General features: G+C 48.1%; 1 protein-coding gene across 1 annotated transcript in view; it reads right to left on the bottom strand.

The window, feature by feature from the left end:
• NIPA2 (NIPA magnesium transporter 2) overlaps positions 1-21,577 on the bottom strand; it is a 312,051-nt gene that overhangs the window by 214,006 nt on the left and 76,468 nt on the right. Inside the window, exon 4 of the mRNA XM_069636610.1 lies at positions 20,491-20,716. Within this exon, the coding sequence (XP_069492711.1) occupies positions 20,491-20,629 (139 nt within the window). The 5' untranslated portion in view covers positions 20,630-20,716. The remainder of the gene's footprint in view (positions 1-20,490; positions 20,717-21,577) is intronic.

Here is a 21,577-nt window from a genome sequence, read left to right as displayed (position 1 = left end):
TGTCCGATGCCACCGTTATGGCGTGATCCGACGCCACCTCTCCTTCCTGCAGAATCTGTAGGGCATCCGTCCTCTCGTCGTCCGGTAGGAAGTCTAGCAGAGGAGCTATCTTGAACCAAAGCTCCCTGTCGTAACGGGCCACAATCGCTAAGGCATTGGCCGCCTTAATCTTCGTCGCCGCCGACGAGATGACTCGTCGTCCCATGGAGTCCAACTTCTTGCCCTCGCTGCCGCACCCGCTGCTTTCTTCTTGGCCGCTGCCGAGACGACAGAGTCCGGCGTGGGCTGGGCCCTGAGGCACAAGGGGGCGGCATCGGGGACCCAGTACTTCTTCTCGTACCTGTCCCTCTTGGCGGGTGTCGTGGAAGGGTTCTTGAGGATAGCCAACCCCTCGTCCCAGAGGTCGTCGAGCAACGGCACCGCGAGGACCGTCTTTCTCTTGGCCTCTCGACGTTGGTAAACGAAACCTTCCTTTTTCTGTTCCTCAGGGCAGAGCTGGAAGAGCTTGGATGCCCTGGCTATCATGGCGTGAAAAGAGCCAATTTCGTCGGGCGGAGAGGCCCGAGGAGGGGGATGATGACGGGATGTCCGTTGTGTCATTGCTGCCGTCGTCGTCCGTCGCCGTATCCTCCCGAGGGTCTGGCGAGGGGGATGAGGGGTCCACAGGCCTCGCAGGCACAAAGGGCGGAGCGGGGTGGACTCTCCTCCGCTTGTTCGGAGGGCTTTCCGACGGGCCAGGTTCTGGATCCTCCGTCGGGGTCCATGGTAACCTCGTCCTTATCTCAGTACGTAAGGTTGGATTTCCAACAAAATGGCCGCCGAGCTATCCTGGGGCTCGGGTAATGGCTGCGAGGGACGGGATGGCTGCTCCACTGGGCCCTCGTCGTCGCTATCTTCGATCACATCAGCGGGAACCGTCCCCTGGGATCGAACCTTCTCGAACCTCTCGTTGAGGCCTATCAACCTCTCGTTGAGGCCTTTCACGGCTTCCACCGGATCCTCTTCGGAGGCTGAATCAGAGTCCGTAATGGACACCCCCCCCCCTGTTTTCCGCTGGGGTCTTCAAGGGGGTCTTAACGATGGTCTGGAAAGAGGATTCCCTCCGCGGAGGCCGGGAAACTCTGGGCCCCAAGGCCGCCTCCACTGGCATAGCTCTGCCGGCTTCGCCAGGGCCGCTGCGACAACCTCGATAGAGGCCTTTGCCGGGTGGATCAAGGCCCTCACCACCTTAGGTGCGTCCTGGGCCTTCGCTTTGGGGGAAGGTTCATCGCCTCATTCCCCCTCGGCTCCCTTCGAGATCGACTGGGGGCCTCTCCAGAAGCTTACACGAGTTCTCGGACTTCCGCTGGCTCGTGGTTGATCGTGCCGGGGAACTTGCACCCTGCCTGGCAGCCGAGGAGCCCGACCTTTCGGCGCTCTCGGTGCCCACGGACTCGCAGTGCTTGGCCTTCTGTTGGGCCCCCGTCGCCGGGGCGCCCTCACAGGACTTAGAAGACCGCTCAGACTTTTTTTGCCTACCTCACCTGCTGTGCCCTTCTTCAGCCAGGCGGCGAGGCGGGAACGACGATCTTGCTTGGTCCGTTCCGATAGGTTTTTACAGAACGCACAGTCCTTCTCCGCGTGCGTCTTGTCCTCATGAAGGCAGTAGAGACATCTCGAGTGCTCGTCCTCCTTGAAAACATTTTGCAATCCGCATCCTGGGCAGCTCCTGAACAGCTTGGATCTGGGCGTCGAGCTTCCCTGGTCCTGGGCCATGTCCGTTGAGGTAGGCCAGAGATCTTCTGGAATCCTCCAAGAAGCGTAACTTGATGAAAACTTCACCCTTGAGGGGCGTAGAAGAATTACGAAACGGGTCCCCGTTATCGGAAGTAGAAACGTTGGAGCTTGAGATGAGAAAAATATCCTGAAAAAGCACAAAAACGCAGTAAAAGCTTGAGAGCTAACACGAGGACTCCCAACACTTCAACGTGCGGTAAAGATCTGAGGATGGCTGCCAGGGGAGGGGCTTAGGTAGAGGGCAGTCATTGGCTGGGGGCAGTATGACCCAGAGATCAGCGATTGGTTACTACTAAGAAAGACAGATCAGAAACAAAACCGATACTGATTTTTTCTTTACTGAGGATTCCCGGCCTGACGACGGGGAATATTCATGAGCATGTGAATCCATGCAAGACCCCATGCTGGAGAAATCATGTTCCGCGAAAAAGAAAGCCCAACGAAGTTGACGCGAGGATTGTGCTTTGGCGGTTTCAAGTATTGCAAGTTACGGTGGTCAGTGATGACAGTGACCGTATGTCTCGCCCCAAGAAGGTAAGGTCTCCAGGCCTTCAATGCTGCTTTAATCGCCGGTAATTCCTTATCTGCGATTGCGTAGTTCAACTCGGGGGCTGAAAATGTGCAGGACCAGTATGCGACAGTTTGTAGTTGTCCTGTTTGAGGATCTCGTTGTGACAATACTGCTGCCATGGCCATTTTTGAAGCATCGGTCTCAACTATGCAAGGTAGGTCTGGTCGTGGGTGTCTAAGGACTGGTGCTGTAGTGAATGCTAGTTTGAATTCTGGAAGGCTTCTTCAGCTTCTGTCGACCAATGGAACTTTTGATTTTTCTTTAACAAGGAGGTAATTGGGTGTACAATTTGTGAAAACCCAGGTATAAAGCGACGGTAAAAGTTGGTGAATCTGAGCACGCTTTGCACTCCTTTCGTGGATGTTGGTGAGGGACATTGGAGGATTGCATCCACCTTCCGTGTATCCATATGAACGCCTTGTGGTGTGAGCATGAAACCAAGAAACTCGACCTCTGGTACATGTATAAAAAAAAGTCCAACTTGGCATACAATTGGTGTTGTCGAAGCTTCTCCAAGACAGCCCGGACATGGCCTACATGTTCTTCCATGGAATTTGAGTAGATAAGAATGTCGTCAATGTAAACAAGAGAGCAAACGTCCAGTAGTTCACAGAGTACATAATTCATAAAGAATTGGAACACCGTGGGGGCATAGCATAGCCCGAAGGGCATGACCTGGTATTCAAAGAGGCCGTACTTCGTGCAGAAGGCCGTTTTCCACTCGTCTCCCTCTTTTACTCTTACAAGATGGTATGCTCCCCTTAAATCCAGTTTTGTGTAGATTTGAGCATGTTTCACTTGGTCCAGGAGCTCTGGTATAAGTGGTAAAGGATATCGATTTTTTACTGTGATCTGATTGATGGCGCTATAGTCGATGCAAGTTCTTAAGTCCCCCTCCTTTTTAGGCAAGAAGAATAAGGGCGACGAGGCAGGTGACTTGGACGGGCGAATGAAACCGTTTGCCAGGTACTGATCCAGTTAAGTTCCAAGATGCTGATTTTCCTGTTCTGTCTGAGTGTAAATTCAGCTGCAAGGGATCTGGACTCCAGGTACAAGATCTTTTTGACAATCGTAGGGTCTGTACGTGGGCAGAACGTTGGCTTGCTCTTTTTTGAAGACATCTTGGTATTCAAGCGGTAAGGAGCTGATGAGCCCCAACACAATTCCTTTCTTCGGTTTCAGATTGTTGTCATCTTTTTTGTAACATGTGTCGGCACAATCATGAGGAAATGTCAGAACTAATTTTTGCCAGTCAATCGTAGGATTGTGGGCCTCCAGCCAGGGCATTTCCAATAACATCTGGAACTGAGGAGCACCAATGAAATCGAAAGTAATGTCCTCTTGATGCCCGTCCTGACACAGAAGCTTGACTTTCTCTGTGTATTGTGTCACCGTGCCGGATGATAGCTGAGAACCATCCACAGCAGTGACGTTTTCCGATTTCTGCTTCTGTCGGAGAGGAAGGCCTAGTCGGAGAGCCAAATCTTGGTCAATGTAGTTACCCACAGCTCCACAATCAATATATGCCTCCAAGGCATGTATTTTTGATGGTTGCTTGTGATTCACCAAAAGTACTGGAAGGACTAGATGTGAGGTCTGTACGGATTCCTTTTTCATGCTCGACAAGAGGACCCTTACACTTGCCGGGAATTGGCGTTTCCCCAGAGTTCTGTTGTTCTTCTTCTTCATCAGTTTTGTCTGTTGCCCCAACCATTTTCTTGGGTGGTTTTACCGGGCAGTCACGGAGGAAGTGATGTGCTGGTCTACAATATAAGCAAAGCTGTCGTCTTCTTTTTTTCCCTTTCTGCTTTGGTAAGGGGACTTCGTAATCCACCAATTTGCATTGGCTCAGACTGTTCATGTGGTTTAGTCCGATTCTCACAAGGTCGTGCATAAACCGACTGTCCCTCTGATCTAGCTCGATCCATTTTCCGATTCTGCAACCTATGATCGAGTTGCACAGTCAGGTCTATGTAGTCCACACACCTATCAGGGGGATTCACCACTTGCGCCAACACATCCCTAAATTCTCCTCGTAACCCTTGGTAAAAGAGTGTAGTCCTCTTCTCTTCTGGCCAGTTGGTCTCTGCTACGAGACGATTGAAGGTTGCAATATAGGTTAATAGATCTTGACTCCCTTGTCTGAGTGGCAACAACTCATTGTCCAGAGATTGTCCTCGAGTAGGAAGGGCAAACAATTTCTCCATCTCATGTTGGAAATTCCCAAAGTTCCGGAATAAAAGGGATCTTGATTTACCAAAGTAAAGTCCGCCGCACTACCTCCTAAATACGAGAGTACAAACGCCACTTTGGCTTGGTCATTAGGAAAGGCTCCTGGTCTGCACAAGAAATGAAGGCGACATTGGTTCATAAAATACAGCAAACTTGTTTGGGTCGCTGATGAAGCGTTCAGGAGGGGCTAGAGGCACTGCTCCTGGAAGAACCACCTGAACCGGCGTGGACTGTTGTGGTGTGGAAGAATGGGTCACTCCAGGCAGTGTAACCTGTCCTGCTTGTGCTTGTAGCATTTGTCTTGCCAATTTGTCAGTTCTTTCTCGAGTTACAATACGATCCCTCCGTAATGCATTGGTTTCCTGTCTTGAATCATGTACTTCAGCACGTAATTCCCCTAGTAAGAGGGCTAACTGATCTGTTTCTGAAGTTTCCATAACCCCCAGGCAGAGTATTAGAGGCTTCGCGTTCTGTTACGTTCACCTGGTCTCTGTGGAGGCCTTGGGGCACGTTTGCAGCCCTCCCTGAACTTGAATCACCCCCTTCATGCCTCTCCCTTCTTCATGCCTCTCCCTCAGTAGAAAAGCAGTGAGCAGTGGTACGTGGCGATACTGCTCCTGCGTGGAGATAAGAGTCTGTGAGTGCGCCAATCTGATTGTTGTACCTGTTGTACCTCTCGAACCCTTCACCCCAAAGTACGGTTTCTGTGAGCATACGCCTGCCCATAAAGCTCACCTGTTAATTATGGAAGATAAGCTCTCCGTCCTGCTAATTCTGGCAGGGGCGCATCGAATGGGATCTAGATCCTTCACTGATACCTGATAAGGATTAGTCCAGTCCAGCTGCGACTATGCTTCTCAAGTCTTTCCTGAGCTCGTGATGCTGTTCATTCCGTTTAATGTCTTTATATGTTGCTCCTATTTATGCCCACACTAACGTCCCTCTTCTGTTTTCTTCCCATAGATGGAAATGCGGCCTTAATGCAGCTGTGAGACGCGGCCGGATGGAAGTTGGATGCTACCGCGATGTTCGACAGCAGGTAAGTGATGGTTTAAGGAAAAGCGCGAAGTAAGGGGAAGCGCCAGTGCTCCAGATAAGATTTTGAAGTGGGAGTATTTTACGCACTGTTTTTTAAAGTTGGGAGTAAAATTATTTTTCAGGGAGTAAAAGTCTAAGTCCAACTCCCAATGGGAGTATTTTATGAGCGAATAAAAATGTTTTAGTAATCATTTTTTCTTTGAACCTAGTTAGTCATTCACATTAAAAGATACAGGTTTACTTCCGATCAGGCATTAATAACAGTAGTCTCTCACTGTGGTACGACATGCACTTCTGGTCCAAGCATATCCATGTATGGCAAAAGCTTAATACTTGGGCACAAGCCAAACCTGTTGGCTTTATCAACGCTTGTGTTTAACTGTACTTCAGTTAAGGACACACAGAGTGCTTGGAAATCGAGTGCCTGAAGGCAGGCCTGGTAAGACATTTTTACTACATGAGTAGATCATTTACAGCTCCAATTAAGCCATGAACTCTCAGAAGACTGCTTTGAAAAAACACTGGATGGCACTTTGAGTGCATAGTTTGATGGTAACGCTTACTAAAGATGGCTCAGAGTTCCCAAGAGGAGGCGTTTTGGGGAGGAACAGAAATGGCCATAGGGATTAGCATGGCCATCGGCAGTCAATGGATGGGCACATAACCTTCCAAACACCTACAGACTGTGTCCCTCCTCACATGCCATTCCTTCCTTTACTCCAATACAATAGTGTTGGCTTCGTAGACCAAATTAACAAGAGTATTTTCCAGGAGGCTCGTAACCTTTACAACTAGTCACTCACAAGCGCCCATGGGACACTTATTATGCTGCTCTTTTCAGGTTTTCTTTTTGTCTCACATAAAATGATCACATTTAAGCAATTGATGTTTGCCACGGGTCAGTGGAGGAATTTTATTTACTAGCTTTCCGAACAACCCATCTCTTAGTTCTGAGTAATGACCTGTTCTGTCCGTGGTGTCAAGTCCTTAAGTTTCTCCACACAGACTGACTCATTGGCTGACCGCCTGACCACAAACTCATCGTCTGATCAGAGACACATTTATGAATATCAGTTTGTGAGTTCCAAATGGACTTCCCAGCAGGTGTAGACTGGCCCTATAGGGGACGGAGATTGCCTCTTTTGTGGTAACCTATTTTATTTCCAAATGTTCTCATAGGAAAATGGTTGAGCTTGCTGAGCCTGAAAATGTGTACTATGGGGCCACTATGAGCATTATTTCCTGGGGCTCTTTTGGTTCCCATTCCACCCTTATGCTTCCCAGTGCTTCCTTGGAACCTGTTGTCTGTTTTTGGTGAACAAACTTGGCAGACATGAGGCTGGAAATTGTAAAACCTGCACTGGATTTCTGTACAATGTCACGCGTAAATTGCATTAAACGTGAGCAATGAGCTGTGAACACTCTTTGCAGAGCTAATAAATGTGTTATGATTTTTAATGAATGGCTTTTGACAATTTCCCATTAACCTGTGCAAACATGGTTTACGATAATATCAAAAAAAACGTGGGCGGCTTGCAGGTGGCCTTCAAATGTTAAAACATTTAATTTTAAATGACCAACGCATTACACATATTAGACCTAGAAAGTGTAACAGCGGTTCTATTGTGCACAGAGCATCACATGACCACGTAGAATGCTTGCAAAAAGCTTTGTGAGCAAAGTGGCAAAGACAATAATGGAGAATGTTGGAATAAAACAAGTAACCCCCTCCCCCCCACCTGAAAACCTTAAATAGGGATGTGTGGGTTAGGTGGGTGCATGTTCACGTGCACATGCCACTCCACCAGCATTGTACTCCAAGGCCATTCTTTCACACCTCACTGATTTACAAGTAAATTACTCCTGTCAGTATGGTAACACGTAACAGGCTGATTAAAGTATATAAGTTTAATTACATAATTACCCCAGATGATCGTGGTCCACACTGTCCACACCACCTTGACCCCTACCTACGTTGGGGTGCTGCAGCTTTCAAGCAGCAGCACTAGGCAGCTACCATGCAGCACTGCAGTAAACCTTTATGTGTCGGGATGCAATTCAGGAAATGGAACAGAAAATAACATTCCGTGACAAAGACTGTGGACATGGAACAGTGCACCTGCTGGGCGTGCAGGGCAGCACTGTGGCCTGAAATCCGTGCGACGCTGCCTGAACCCCATGACAGTGTGTGCTGTGATGATGTGAGCGCAGCGAGCACACCAGCAGCAGCTAGTTCTGCCTTGGACACTGTCTGTGTCTTATTCCGAATCGGAAATTCAGTAGTAGCTCTGTGGCACATGCATTATAGATGTATGAAAAAAAAAAGATGCATGGTATGTAATACATTCAAGGAGCAAAGTGACATAATGGGGGCGGTCAGTCACTGCGCTCAGTGCGTTTATTATATACTAAGAAGCACTGCGGGCGCAGCGCTGGATGGGCCTTTGGTGGACTGAAAACACCAGCAACAAGGCTGGCACCGTGGCATCCAACTGTAGCTGCCTGGCACACCTGAGGGTGAGGCCCGGCAGTTTGAGCCCCATTTCCTCCTCATGACGTCCCTGGGAAGGCCCTGCGCTCCCATACCAAGCCAGCCACTCGAAAGGAAACTTGTGTGTGGTGCTGTAGAGTTTAATGATGCAGACAGGGTATACAGTTATTTTGCCGCAGGATTTTTCATTGCCTTTTTTTTAAATTGAAAAAAAATCTTTTTTTTGGGGGTGGGGTTTAAAAATGAAATAAATATTTGTGGGTGAAATAGAATAATAAAAAAAAAAATGAGTTTTTTCAATAAAAAAAACAGCGATGAAAAGTCCTGCGACGAAAAATCCGGCGGCAAAATAACATAGAACCGCAGACAGTAGGGCCATCTAGTGGAGGAAAGAGGTATTTATTTTAATGAATAAATCATGTGAAAACCTTCCGTAACCAATACGCAGTGGAAAATGAAATGCTCCGTATGTGCAATAATTAGGTGCATAAAAAGGCACAATACGCACCTTATCTGGGCCACTGGGAAGCACAACCTAAACTAACAGTTTTTTCAATGTCTAACCTCGTTTTCTGTTTTTCCTTGCAGGCGCTGCTGTCAACGATGGAGCGTGTCGTGCTGCGATGCCAAGATGAAGATTTCGGCGTTCCGGAAAGTGTAAAGATGAATACTTGGTTCGCCGAAGAGATGTACAGGTAAGAACAGCTTCCCCCAGTTGGTAAGTATGCTGGCAGGAAGCAGGATGTCCAGGAAGCAAGATCTTCAAAAGCTAAGTCTGACCTCAGGCGACGGTGAGCGTTACGCTGCTTGCAAGTGCCGAATAACGCAAAGCGTCTTTCTTGAGGACCGGGGCAGTTTATATAGCTGAGATAGTGGGCATGCCCATTAGGGCCGGTTTACCAGCCACTCCTAGAGAGTGAGCACGTGCGAAGGCAATCCATTAACAGCCACACCCAAGAATACACTTGGGGCTGATTAATGGATGGAATGTTCAAGATTAATGCATCTGAAGTGCTATGTCCATAATAAAAGCTTTTTGGTGTTAAATGGATGTTCTTGTTTACTTTTGTTCATGAGCCTGGCGCCAGGACAGTGTCCACCCAGGTCTCCTGTGCATGCGACCCCTGCATGCCTGTGCCCCTGACTTCATGACCATGACAGAACCCCAGTTCGGTGAGCAGGCGGACGGTCTTCGCTGTGTGGTCGGCGACGAGTTCTCTTGACTTTGCTCGGATGAGCCAATCGTCCAGATAGGAGTACATGTGGATCCCCTGCAGGTGCAGCTGAGCCGCCACTGGTGCCAGGCACTTGGTAAAGACCCTTGGCGCTGACTTCAAACCGAAGGGCAGTGCTTTGAACCGGTAGTGCCGTCCTTGGACCACAAATCGTAGAAACTTTCGATGTCCTTTGTGTATGGGCATGTGGAAGTAGGCTCCAAGTCCAGCCACGACAGGAAGTCACCTTCCTCCAGTTGTCCCAGCACGTGCTGAAGGGTGACCATCCAGAACTTCTGGGAATTGATATATTTGTTGAGGCGGCGAAGGTCTAGGATGGGCCGCCAGCCGCCGGTCTTCTTTCAGACGAGAAAGTACTGCGAGTATACTTTGGGGCCCCAGAGCCTCTTTGGGACGAGTTCAATCGCACCCTTTTTTAGCATTGCTTGTACTTCCAGAAGCTGCTGTGGAATGTGGTTTTCTTTCCTGGCCTCAGGTGGGAAATGGGGACACTTCCTTTGGAACTCCAGAGTGTTCCCGTGGGCCATGACATCCAACACCCAACGGTCGATGGAGATGGACTCCCACACGCTGATGAAGTTCGCCAGCCGGCCTGCCACCAGGGTGCTCGTGTGGGGGCCCGACGTCACGGACGGTTCAGTCTTGCTTTGCCGAGGCCTTGCCACCTTGGCCCCCTTGGCGACGACGATGTCCACCAGCCTTGTTGTGGCCTCTGTAGGCTTCCTGCGACGAGGAGCGGGCCACCTGGCGGTACGACGAGGAACTGCCTCCAAATTCCTTGGAGGCACCTTGAGACTTGCCTTCGGAAGTCCGAAAGGACGGCCATCACAGATGGAGAGAGCCCAAGGCCTGGGCCGTCTCGGTGTCCACCTTGATAGCCTGCAGTGAATCGTCCACTGCCTTGCCGAACAGGTTGTTCCCGTCAAAGGGCATGTCCAGTACCCTGGTCTGCACGTCCTGACGGAAGTTGGTGGCCCTGAGCCAACTGCACCGGCAAAGGCAAACACTGCTGCCCATCTGGCGAAAACCGGTGTCGGTGATGTACGTGGCCACCATGATGGCGTGGTCCGACGCCACCTCGCCTTCCTGCAGGATTTCAAGGGCTTCCGCCTTCTTGTCTGGGAGGAAGTCCAGGAGGGGAGCGGTCTTAAACCACAGCTCCCGGTCATAGCGGGCCACGATCGCGATGGCGTTTGCCGCCTTGATGGTCGTCGCAGCCGACAAGATGACCCGTCACCCCATGGCGTCCAGCTTCTTCCCCTCGTGGTCTGGTGGGGAAGTGGAAGTTGATGCAGTCACCCCTGCCCATTTCTTCTTGGCCGCTGCCGAGACCACCGAATCCGGGGACGGCTGGTCCCTGAAGCACACGGGCACGGAGTCTGGGACCCGGTACTACTTCTCGTACCGGTCCCTCTTCGCAGGGGCCGTGGACTGGTTCTTCAGAAGGGACAGTCCTTCGTCCGAGATGTCCAGTAACGGTACTGAGAGGATGGTCTTCATCTTGGCCTCCCGTCGTTGGTAGAGGAACCCCTCCTCCTGCTCTTCGGGGCATAGCTGGAAAAGCTCCGATGCCCTGGCGATCATGGCGTGAAAGGAGCCAATTTCGTCGGGAGGGGAGGCCCGGGAAGGGGGTGATGGGAGATCTGTTCCGTCGTCACCAGCGTCGTCGTCCGTCCCTGTTGCAGTCTCTGTCCCCGTCTCATCCCTCGGTGGAGGGGATGCAGGTGAAGGATGGAAGGGTGGGGGAGGATGGACTAGCCTCCGCTTGTTTGGAAGACTCCCCCACGGTCCAGGAGCCCCTGGATCGTCCTCTGGAGGCAAGGGCAGCCTCGTCCTCATCTCGGTGCACAGGGTTTGTAGTGCCAGCAAAATGTCATCCTGCCTGTTCGTCGGAGGTGGCATTGGTTGCGACGGGAGCGGCGTGGTGTCCGGTTCCTCATTGAGCTGCCGCTCTTCGTCTGCTCCACCCTTGCTCTCTACGTCTGCCTCGTCAGGATCCTTCCCGCGGGCCCTCTCCTCGAACCGCTTTGTCCAGGGTTTCCTTGACGACAGTTTGTCCTCAGAAGAGGGATCTGAATCAGTTAGGACTACATGCCCCCCCCCCCTCTTTCATGTCCTGGGGTTTCACAGAGGTCTTTTCGATAGGCAGGAAAGACGATTCCCTCCGGGATGGCAGGGAAACTCTAGGCCTGGAGGTAGTCTCCACTGGGGTCGCCTCCGCAGGCTTCGCCAGGGCTGCCACGACTCCCTCAATCGAGGCCTTAGCCGGGTGAATCTGGGCCTTCACGACCTTGGGTGCATCTGAGGCCTACACCATGGGGGAGCGGGGGGGGGGTCTCCACCTTGCTCCCACTTGGCTTTCTCTGTCGGGATCGACTGGGGCTTCTCCCAAAGCTTACCCGGGTTCTCAGACTTCCTTTTCACCAAGCCGGAGCGTTGGCTCGTGGTTGACGGCGTCTGTGACATCGTTCCCTGCCTGGCAGCCGACGAGCCCTAACCAACGGCGCTCCCGGTGCCTGTGGACTCGCAGTGCTTTGCCTTTTGTTGGGCCCCTGTCGCCGGAGCACCCTCAAAGGTCTTAGAAGACAGCTCAGATGACTTTGCACCTGCTGCTGGGCTCTTCGCCTCCAGCCAGTCAGTGTGCCGTTTACGACAGTCCTTCATGGTTCGGACAGACATGTTCTTGCAGAACGCACACTCCTCCTCCACGTGCAACTTGTCGGAGTGCAGGCAGTAGAGGCACCGGGAGTGTTCATCCTCCTTAAAGACGTTCTACAGTCCACATCCTGGGCAGTTCCTAAACAGCTTCAATCCAGTGGGTGTCGAATCTCCTTTGTCGTGGGCCATTGTCCACGTGGGGTAGGCCTCAAAGATCTTCCGGAATTCTCCAAGAAGTGAAATTTGATGAAAAATTGCCCTTGAGGGGCATAGAAAATTCTGAAACGGGTCCCCGTTAATGTTACGCTCACCTGGCTCCCACAGGGGCGTCGATCTGAACTGGACAGCTGCGGTCTCCACCAATGTGACGTGTAGTGCCGAGATGACGGACTGGACTGGCCCACCCAGCTTCGTTTGCTTGGCCCGTAGGAATATTCTTCTGCAAATGGAGAAAGGGAATTAACCACCCGTGGAGTTGAGCGTTAACCCCCCCCCCCCCACCACTCCCGCTGTTCTCCCCACTAATCACCTTTGGTGTCCCCTCTTATAGTCTCACCTGATGGTTTGGAAAGATGAGCTCTCCATCCTGCATTGAGCGCAGGGGCGCATAGATAACCAGTTGCTTCACTGGCTCAAAGGAATTGGTGAGTTCCAGAACAATATTGACTGAGATTCCCGGCAAGACTGTTGTATAAAGGTTTAAAGCATTTTGTATTGCTTGCTTCTGTAACCACTGTTGCAGCTCATGTTTGTTTAGTATAGGCTATGCATGCTACTGTATTCATTCCAGAATGGATTGTCCTTCTCTATCCATTCTAGAATGATGCGCTATTCACTTTGTTATTGCTTGACATTTGACAGTTATACCCTGGATTATGCCTGGGTTGGGGGTCTTTTGGTATGCTACATGTAACAAGACAATAAAGCCGTCTTCAACATACCTGATCACCTGGCCTTCATCACAATGGCGACGAGGATGGAATGGATGTGCAATCCCTGTTGAAAGCAACGCTGGATCAAGACCCCCGACCAACACAGCGTGTCAGGAGGCCGTGTTTGATGTGCTAGGAACGGAGGCCGTGTCCTGAAGGAAGGAGCGAACATCCAGGTGGTGTGGTGGCCCCTTTGATCCTGCTGGTAGCCTCCTGACACGTAGCCCATACCTGCTGCGGCGGTGCTGGAGCGACCTGGGCCGCAGTGCAGTCGGCGCTGCCGGGTACCGACTGGTGAGGGCTGCCAGGTGCCGATTAGTGAGAGCTGCCTGCAAGCGCGGCCGCCGCTGGGAATAACGCCGCGGGCCGCGGATTGAGCCCACGGCGCTATGGCGGCTGGGCTGCAGTGTGCCGTGAAGGAAGGAAGACGCTGAATTAACGCGAGCGGCCGCAGGGTGAGCCGCCGGCTGCAGTGCCAGCGGTGCTGCCGGGTGCCGGTGAGTGGGAGCAGTCTGGAGGCGGTGCCGCTCCTGAGGACGTTGGTGGATGTGAGGTGAGCCTACAGCCCCCAAGCCTGCTAATTGGGCTGTACGCACGCACGCCGCCGCCGCTCCCCTCTTCCTCCTCCTCCTCCTCCTCCTCCTCCTCCTCCTCCTCCTCCCCCTCCCCCATCACATGATATCTCACGTGGAATACGTATCACAGGGCAACGCGCAAGTTAACGATCCACTACCAGTGTGAATGTGGCTGTGGCGCCATGTTATTTTTTATTTCTTATCTCACATGGCTAATGCGTTTGCTTTATAGTTTGGAGCTAACGACTTGCCCAGGGCCCCTTGTGGGAAGGCAAACTTAGCAAGTGCCAGTTATACCCTGGATTATGCCTGGGTTGGGGGTCTTTTGGTATGCTACATGTAACAAGACAATAAAGCTGTCTTCAACATACCTGATCACCTGGCCTTCTTCACAAAGACGCTGTAAGTATGTAGTTCGTAAGAGTTCAAATGTCTGACTTTCACTCTTGTCCGATGCCTTGCAGGTTGCAGCTTGACCCTAGCGAAGAGTTCCTCGTGGCAACCGGTAATATTCAGGTAAGGATTTGTATTATCCTACACAGTTCGAAAAAATAATGTCAATATGTAACCTGTTGCTTTCTCCCATATTCAGGCACTGAGAGAAAGTATGAAGTCTCGGGGAATAATGCCTCTGGCGTTAGAATCAGGTAAGTCTATTGTGGAGAGGAGGTTTCCCCTTGTTTGTCCCTTTGTTTCACCTTGCTGTCCTTTTGTTCCCCTTAGGGGCCGGGGTTCGGCGAGAATGCAGTGGAAGCTGTGCCGACCCGTGAAGAGGAATAGTACCCCCGGTGGTAAAATCAGTTAAGTCTATGGGGGGGTAACTAATATTGCCTCTGTGTATTCCCTTGGCTCACCTTTCTGTTCTTGTCTTCCCCTTAGGTGCCGGAGTGCGGCGGGAGCATGCAGAAGGATGTGAAGATGCTGCGAAGGCCGGTGAGTTCAGCGCGGCGCTGCTGCAGGCGAGGCGACGCGCATAAAATAACTTCTTTCTTCCAGCTCGAAGGCGCGATGGATCGGGAATTCAGGTAAGCATGAGCATGTGCATCCATGCCAGACCCCATGCTGGAGAAGACAGGCAGTTGCCGTGAACCTGTATGGAAACCTGAGGGTCTCGTATGCGCTAGCATAATCAGAGGCAGATTGGTTTACTTTTGAACAAGGAGTGATCCGGGTGTCGCATAAATTGATTCATACAATTCCAGCACAAGAGTGGATGTTTCCCTGGAGCTACTAACGGGGGAAGATACCCAGAGTTGATGGAAACACTTTTGCCCCGGGATTTGAGACTGACGAGATCAAGCGGAACTCAACATTAAGAGTTCCGTTTTGTTGGTTTGAATATTGTTCTGTCTTTTTTATGAAGAGTGCAATTTTACATATTAACACACGCCCCTGATGAATTTCCTATATTTTACACAAGGGAAAGAAACATGTTGGGTCATATGAACACGAGTATGTATTGAATGAATATGCGTTTTATGAAGCTGAGGATGTATCTTAGCATGGGTGCAGTAGTATGAATGCGTTGTAAGACAAATGTTGCTTATGAATGAGGTATAATCAGTAGAAGATCACAGCACCAGACAAGTAATGTCGGTCAAAACAAATTCCCGGCCTTTGATGTTGTGTTTTTGTGTTTAGTGTCACTCTTTAATTGAATTAATTTAAGTTATGTTGGAAGACAGGGTCATTTTTGCCTTGTTCTTGGATTAATAATATGTATATGAATTATTAAAGTATGTATTTTTTGAAATCATCATCTGAACTGGTATTTGTAACATGAAGGTTTGGTCCTTCGAGGTGTATCTTTTCCCCCGCTGTGACAAAATTGTTTATACCACAAGCATTTTATGTTTGCAAAGTTAGTCTCTTAGTTTGTTGCTTCAGGCAAGAATGCTATACCAATGTCCATGCCATACCTTTTCAATATTAGGAGGGGAGTGGGCATTCCTGAAGGCTATGTTGCACCTGTTCTATAGAGCCATTCCGTAACTGGTCCCTTTATGGGTATTTTATACCCTTGACTAACTTGCAAATATTTTCCACCTGTTATACATGTTCACAGCTTGCACTGCTGTCGCCCCGATTTGCCTTTTCTGTTTGTGTGAGGCAAGCCTGAACGCCTCCTACTCAAGATGACCGGTTCTGCGTTAGAAAAGCGTTAAAAGTTTTATGCTGCTTGTTGATACCATTCTTTGCATTCAGGGGAAGCTCAGTGTTGGTGCTCATCTGCTCCATTTGTTAGAGGGTGGTTGTTCTGCTGCATGCTGTGATGCATCTGTTAATTTGAGAGAAACCCGCCTTTCTGTGGTTACGTGGACAAGTGGACCGCTGGCCCATAATTATTTCCATACAGTTTAAACTTTTTGGATGCATTGGCTAGATATTCAAATTCTTGGTTCTCTTTTGTGGAGGACAAAACAAATGTTTACTTCTTTTAAAATGCATGTACTCTTAATGTTTAAAAACGGGGAATAAAATACTCTGACCTGAAAATCTTATCTGCAGTACTGCCTAGAGGTGTCTGTGGCAGTGTTCAGCAAATGTTTCCACCTTCTTCATTTAGGTGTTCTACTGAAAGCTGCTTGGAACCAATTTCCAAGTACCAGAACCTACCAAAACCAAATCCCGTGACCAAAAGTAACCTCTGCTGTCAAGAGCACCCTTGTACCAAGAAAGTCTGCAACAGATTCTGGAACCTCCGCAAGTGAACTCTTAAGAATTCTGAGCCGGGTGGAAATCTACATACTGGTGCTTCCCCCGCCCCAATTTCCCATAGGATAACAAGTCCTGATACTAACTCACTCTTAATTTAACTTTGGTGGTGGAACCTGGGTGAAGGATTCCTCACTAGGACTTCCGTAGTGTCTTGGGATTGAGTGAAGTACTTACCTCAACTTTATCTAACTTTTGAACTCTTACTAATCAGAACCACTGGCACCACAAATCTCTATATAAACCTTCCTCAAAATAATCTACTTCGGAACTGGTGACATTTGGGCACAAGACCCCAAACCATCTTCGGGTTGGACTTTAGAAGAGCTAGGGAAGGTGTTCTGTGATTATGCTAAAGCGTTCTTTCTATTCTATGCATCTGAATGCTTACCTGTGTTTCATTGGTCATGAAATCAAAGGCTATCCTATATCTCCTATGGGTGAATGTACAGATATGTTTTAGAAGGATTGGTGTGACAATATTTGACATGGGGTGTTATCTGCTAATTGTATCATCTAAAAGGTATAATAAATAATTGTATTTTTATACTTACTGGTCTAACCGTAATTACTGGGGTTGCTCTGTATGGACTCATTGTAGCCCCAGATCACTCTCACAACCTTCCTGAGACCAAGCCTTGCCACTCTGGTACCTTAACTTGATTGGGTTTGGCTGACCTCCGTGTCTTCCCCATTCACCATAATGGGGTGGCCTCACAGAATCTCCCCTCACCCCCAAAGGCCGATTATGGAAATCCATTTTAAGACAGACAAGGACTTAGTTGTAGCTGTGGACAAGAGAAGGGTGTGGTTTATGGAGACATTATAGATGAAAAGGGCTGTGTTCATCAGCAGAGGCCCCAACGACTGAGCCCTCTTGGTCGAAGCCAACATAGACTTTACATTGTTTTTTTCCATTAACAAGAGCACACAGGAATTAAGGCGACTCCTTGATGAAGATTAATGTTTGTTTTTAAGCACTTTCTCTGACCCAGCGACTGCACCTGAAGTGGGATGTTTGAGGGAAAGGCTTTGCGGTGCCTCTAGTTGCTTGGATCAGGAATGAGCCTTTCACTTCAGGGTGACCTTTCTTCTGAATTAGCCATTTCCTTAAAAGTGGATTTAGAACGCCTCACTCTTTCACAGTCGAATGCTCCAAAGGCAGTTTCAGTGGACTTACCTCCTGAAGAGGAGACACTTAGTTCACTTAAATAACAGCTAAACTAGTCTGTGAGCCAGTTTTATGGGGAAACGCCTGGCATAAAGCACACTCTTGTGCCACATGGTCAGGTTGCAGGCAATTGATACACTGATCATATGGGTGCTTTGGGGAATACATCCTTATGGCAGCACTTTAATGAGGGAATAATCATCTTGGCAAGGTCTCTGGGTATCCTACCTTCAGGCAGCTCCTTGACTCAAATGACTATTAGGTGGTCTGGGAAAACAGACTGGCACTTACAAGACACCCGTGTGTGTAGGAAAATCTGTCTTCCCAAGGTGAAGTAAATAACTGAAGGAAAGGATTCGGGGTTAAAGTAATAAAAAAAATAGACACTTAGCACTCCCCTCCCCATACATGTTCCCTGCAATAGGAATATGAAAAGGGCTCCCAAAGGGGTGGAAGAGGACCAAAAGGTACACAATGAGGTTGATAGGCTGCAAGTAAAAAGTTCTCATCTCTATACATGTATGCTTTAGTGAGGATTCCCAGCATGAGGGATTATTATTCCAAGCATGTGAATTTAGGAAAGTTCCAATGCTGTTTAAGTGTTGTTTCCTTGGCTAGGCATTAGGATCCAAAGTGGGTGCCTTACCCAAGGTCTACTTTACTTTCGTTAGGTTTAGTTCACTATAATTGTTATCTACACTATAACCAAGACACCAGCTTCAATGTGCAGCACATGAAACAGCAGTATCCTTGAATATAATATAATAACATGGAAATAATTAAGCCACTTTCCACCATACTCAGACAAGTACCTTTGTGGCTGCCTAATCATATAGCTGGGTGAAAAAGGAGTGAAGGAAGGACTTACCACAAAGCCACCCAGCTCACCCCAAGGCAGAAGGCATTTAGCACCCACTTTAAGTGATACAAGCAAAGAATGAATCTCCGAGTTGTATTGTGTCGGAGGGTGGCCAAGTCTTCTAGAGAATAGTGGTAGACTTCATTTTGATGTGCTGCTAAATTGTTAGCCAACCCAATTCTTGGCAATAGATGGAAATGTGTTCATGAATTTCAAGCATCAACACTAGTAAACTGGCGCTATTCTGGAAAAGTGGAAGTTTATACAGAAATGTGTCCATGTAACTAGAATTAGAGTAACAGATGGAGGCAAAATCCAGAGTTTGGGCGAGAGCTGTATGTTGTTTTCCAGCCTCAGCAGGGGCCTTGAATCACTTCACACGTGCACTAATCTGCAAAACACGTTGACCAACTGAAGGAACAGCCCAAGGGCCAATCATCAAGTACGTGGAAAAACCAAGGGGAGATTCAAAACCTAGAAGGACCAGAGACTTGCCTACACTGAGGGAAGTCTAGTAGTCCGGATTCGATCGTGATCAAGCAGTTGATCAGCAGCTGGGTCGTATAAGCAGAAGTCTGATAAACATTCTCGGTTTAGCTGAGCCAGAAAATGCATGTAGGCATTGAGAAGCAGTGGCCAGGAAGCCCATTGTGAAAAAGCCCAAAGATATCCAATAGTGCAGTCGCATGCCGCTGCTCTCATCCTAAAGTTCAAACCTAGTCCGAAAGCACTCACTCCATGATAGTTCAAGGTCCATCAATCTGAAACGATTAACACAGCGACTGGCAAAAAATGCTATGATCATTGATGTCAAAAGCCAACAAATCCACAGAATCAATGATGCTTTTTGTTTGCATTTTAACTCCCCTGCTTAGGAAGCTTCCCACATTTGTCCAGGATAGCCCTCTCTTCATGCAAAACCCTGAGTAAATCATGAAACTGATTTCTTTAAATTTTAACAATGTTGGAGATAAAGTATGACAACGTTCGAGCAGCTGGCCTACCACAGGCAACTGAGAGCTAGGCCATTCATCGTCAGGGGGAGAATGGGTCCTAGTGACGTTTCAAAAGGTGAATAATCGTATTCTCCTTACAAAGCTTACAAATCTGCCTAGTCAAGAGATTATTCACAAACAATTGGCCGTGACAGAGGTCCTCTCCCATTTTTGTTATTGGTGGTATGAGGCCTTCTAAGTTACATACTTGTTCCATTTCACAACTGCTTCTTTCCTCCAGCTTTTTGATCAGCATGTTAACATTTAGCCTTATGATTGGCTATGCATTATTTTATAGATTTTCTGTAGGTGCTGTCTAATACAGGATCAGTTACGAAACATAAGTGAACAGTGGTGGGCGGGACATTACTCAGGATTTGAGTTTGGTATTGGGCTCAGATATTTTTTGGCAGGGAATTCATTATTCATGACATTGAAGTACGAATTTCAATATTTCATTTGATGTGCATGATCTGTAGGAATGTACTTCAGGAAATGTTGAGGTCTGAAAGGTAGCTCAGCGTGAGGATGTTATTTCTATTGAGCTTAGTACATGAAACTTAGCTCGGTTATTTATTTAGTTTTCATAGAAAGAAAAGAGTACAATATAAACTGTAGCATGACAGATTAATTAACACCATTTTGGTAACAACGTGGCCAAAAACAGTACTTCTGATAACAGCACAGTATTTCTTATCAGCCTCTTATTAGCTGTGCACTTTAGAATGTTGTGGGGGGGGGGGGGGGGGGGCAGGAAGGGTCATACGACTTGATAAAGTAAAGAACTAGCAGGGTTCTTGGTGGGTCAATTGGTCAATGTGGAAAACCGTCTGGCTACTCTCTCTAGTTAAAGTTAACATTGGGAGTGAATCGGAAGAAGAGACTCACTGTTTGTTTTATAGCCATTAGTACTTTGTTGACAGCAAGCCCATACCGGCCACCTGTATGACTATTGTTCCTATTCATCATACTTATGTTGACTGTTCAAAATATCCAACTGACAAAATCTCACTCTTGATTTTGGGGGCAGCACACCATTTCAATAAAACTCACTTGCTGATTTGTCAAGCATGGCTTCTTGTTAAGTTTCACAATATGTGCTTCTCTTAAAAAGAACGTGCTATAGCTTTTGGCAGCTCCGCTAGAATCCTAGGTTTCTCTTCAACATGCATAACATGGGCTGCACTTCGTTAGTAATTTTAGAATCTTAAAAAATGAAGGCAAAAATATATAGGGTTTTACCTGCTCTTGTGGAGCCCTTCCTGGCAAGACGCAGGAGGCCTTTCTTCTTCAGGATGAAGCTTCCGCCAATGAAGAGGCTGGAACTGATCGCCAATACCAGACCAATATAGAAGTCATATTTCCCCCGACTCTGGCTCATTTCGTTGGGTGCTTGAGTGTTTGAAACAATCACATTGATCACAGAGAAAGACTACTGGTAGTGGAGGCGAATCTTCAATGTGTAATCCTAAACAAAAGAGGGATTATAAAGAATTTCCCATTAACATAACTGAACACTAAGATTCAAGCACGAGATGGGATCACCAGCAGCAACACTAAAACGTTTAAAAAAAATACAGACCACAATTTGCAGACCTTTGGTAGAGGGTGAGCCAAGTGTCCCAGATCTGCAAACTTACTACAGCTGCACTCAGTAAACAGACTTCTTGTTCAATGCTTAACGTAAGACACCATGTCTCCTATCAAAATGCTATGTGCCATCATGTTCATTACAGAGCACCATTCTCAGTCCCTGCAACAGAAATGGATCCCAATACTACTAATGATTTGGGCCTGTGCAAGATTGCACTGCAGACTAGGATTAGAACACTCACATTGTTAAAAATGTTCCTTGATGGGATTGAAGGTCTACCTCCAACCTTCAGATCGGAGATTGTGGTAGGCCTGCCGATGCCAAATTTGATTAGTCTGGAGGATTTATTTGTAGAAAGGAAATTCAATACTGTTAATATAGATTTTCAGAATCAACCCTGTGGGCAGATTCGGAGAGGCCACTTGTTCTGGTGAACAGTGAAAAAACACCTATTTCGAGCCAAACTCTAGCTGGGTAGTGTAACTGAGCTGTAAGGCTTAGGCTTAGTAGAGAAAGAGATGGTGAAGGATCCAGTTACGCACACGCAGAGCACTCTTAATAGTACAAGTTACACAACATGTATTTTAAAAAGTTATTTATAGACAAACTCTTAGCAGGGTAAAACAGGCAAGTTTCACACTAAAACCTTCACTATGTACACATACATTTTGTTGTGCTCTGCTAAGTGCACCAGCACTTAAAGCAGTTCATAATACTGTAAAGTAGTATGAGAAT

Source organism: Ambystoma mexicanum, chromosome 7p (genome assembly GCF_040938575.1).
Source record: "Ambystoma mexicanum isolate Mex_15411 chromosome 7p, UKY_AmexF1_1, whole genome shotgun sequence".
NCBI lineage: Eukaryota > Metazoa > Chordata > Amphibia > Caudata > Ambystomatidae > Ambystoma > Ambystoma mexicanum.
Note: the sequence above shows the minus strand (reverse complement) of the source record. Positions and strands in the feature narration are given on the sequence as shown.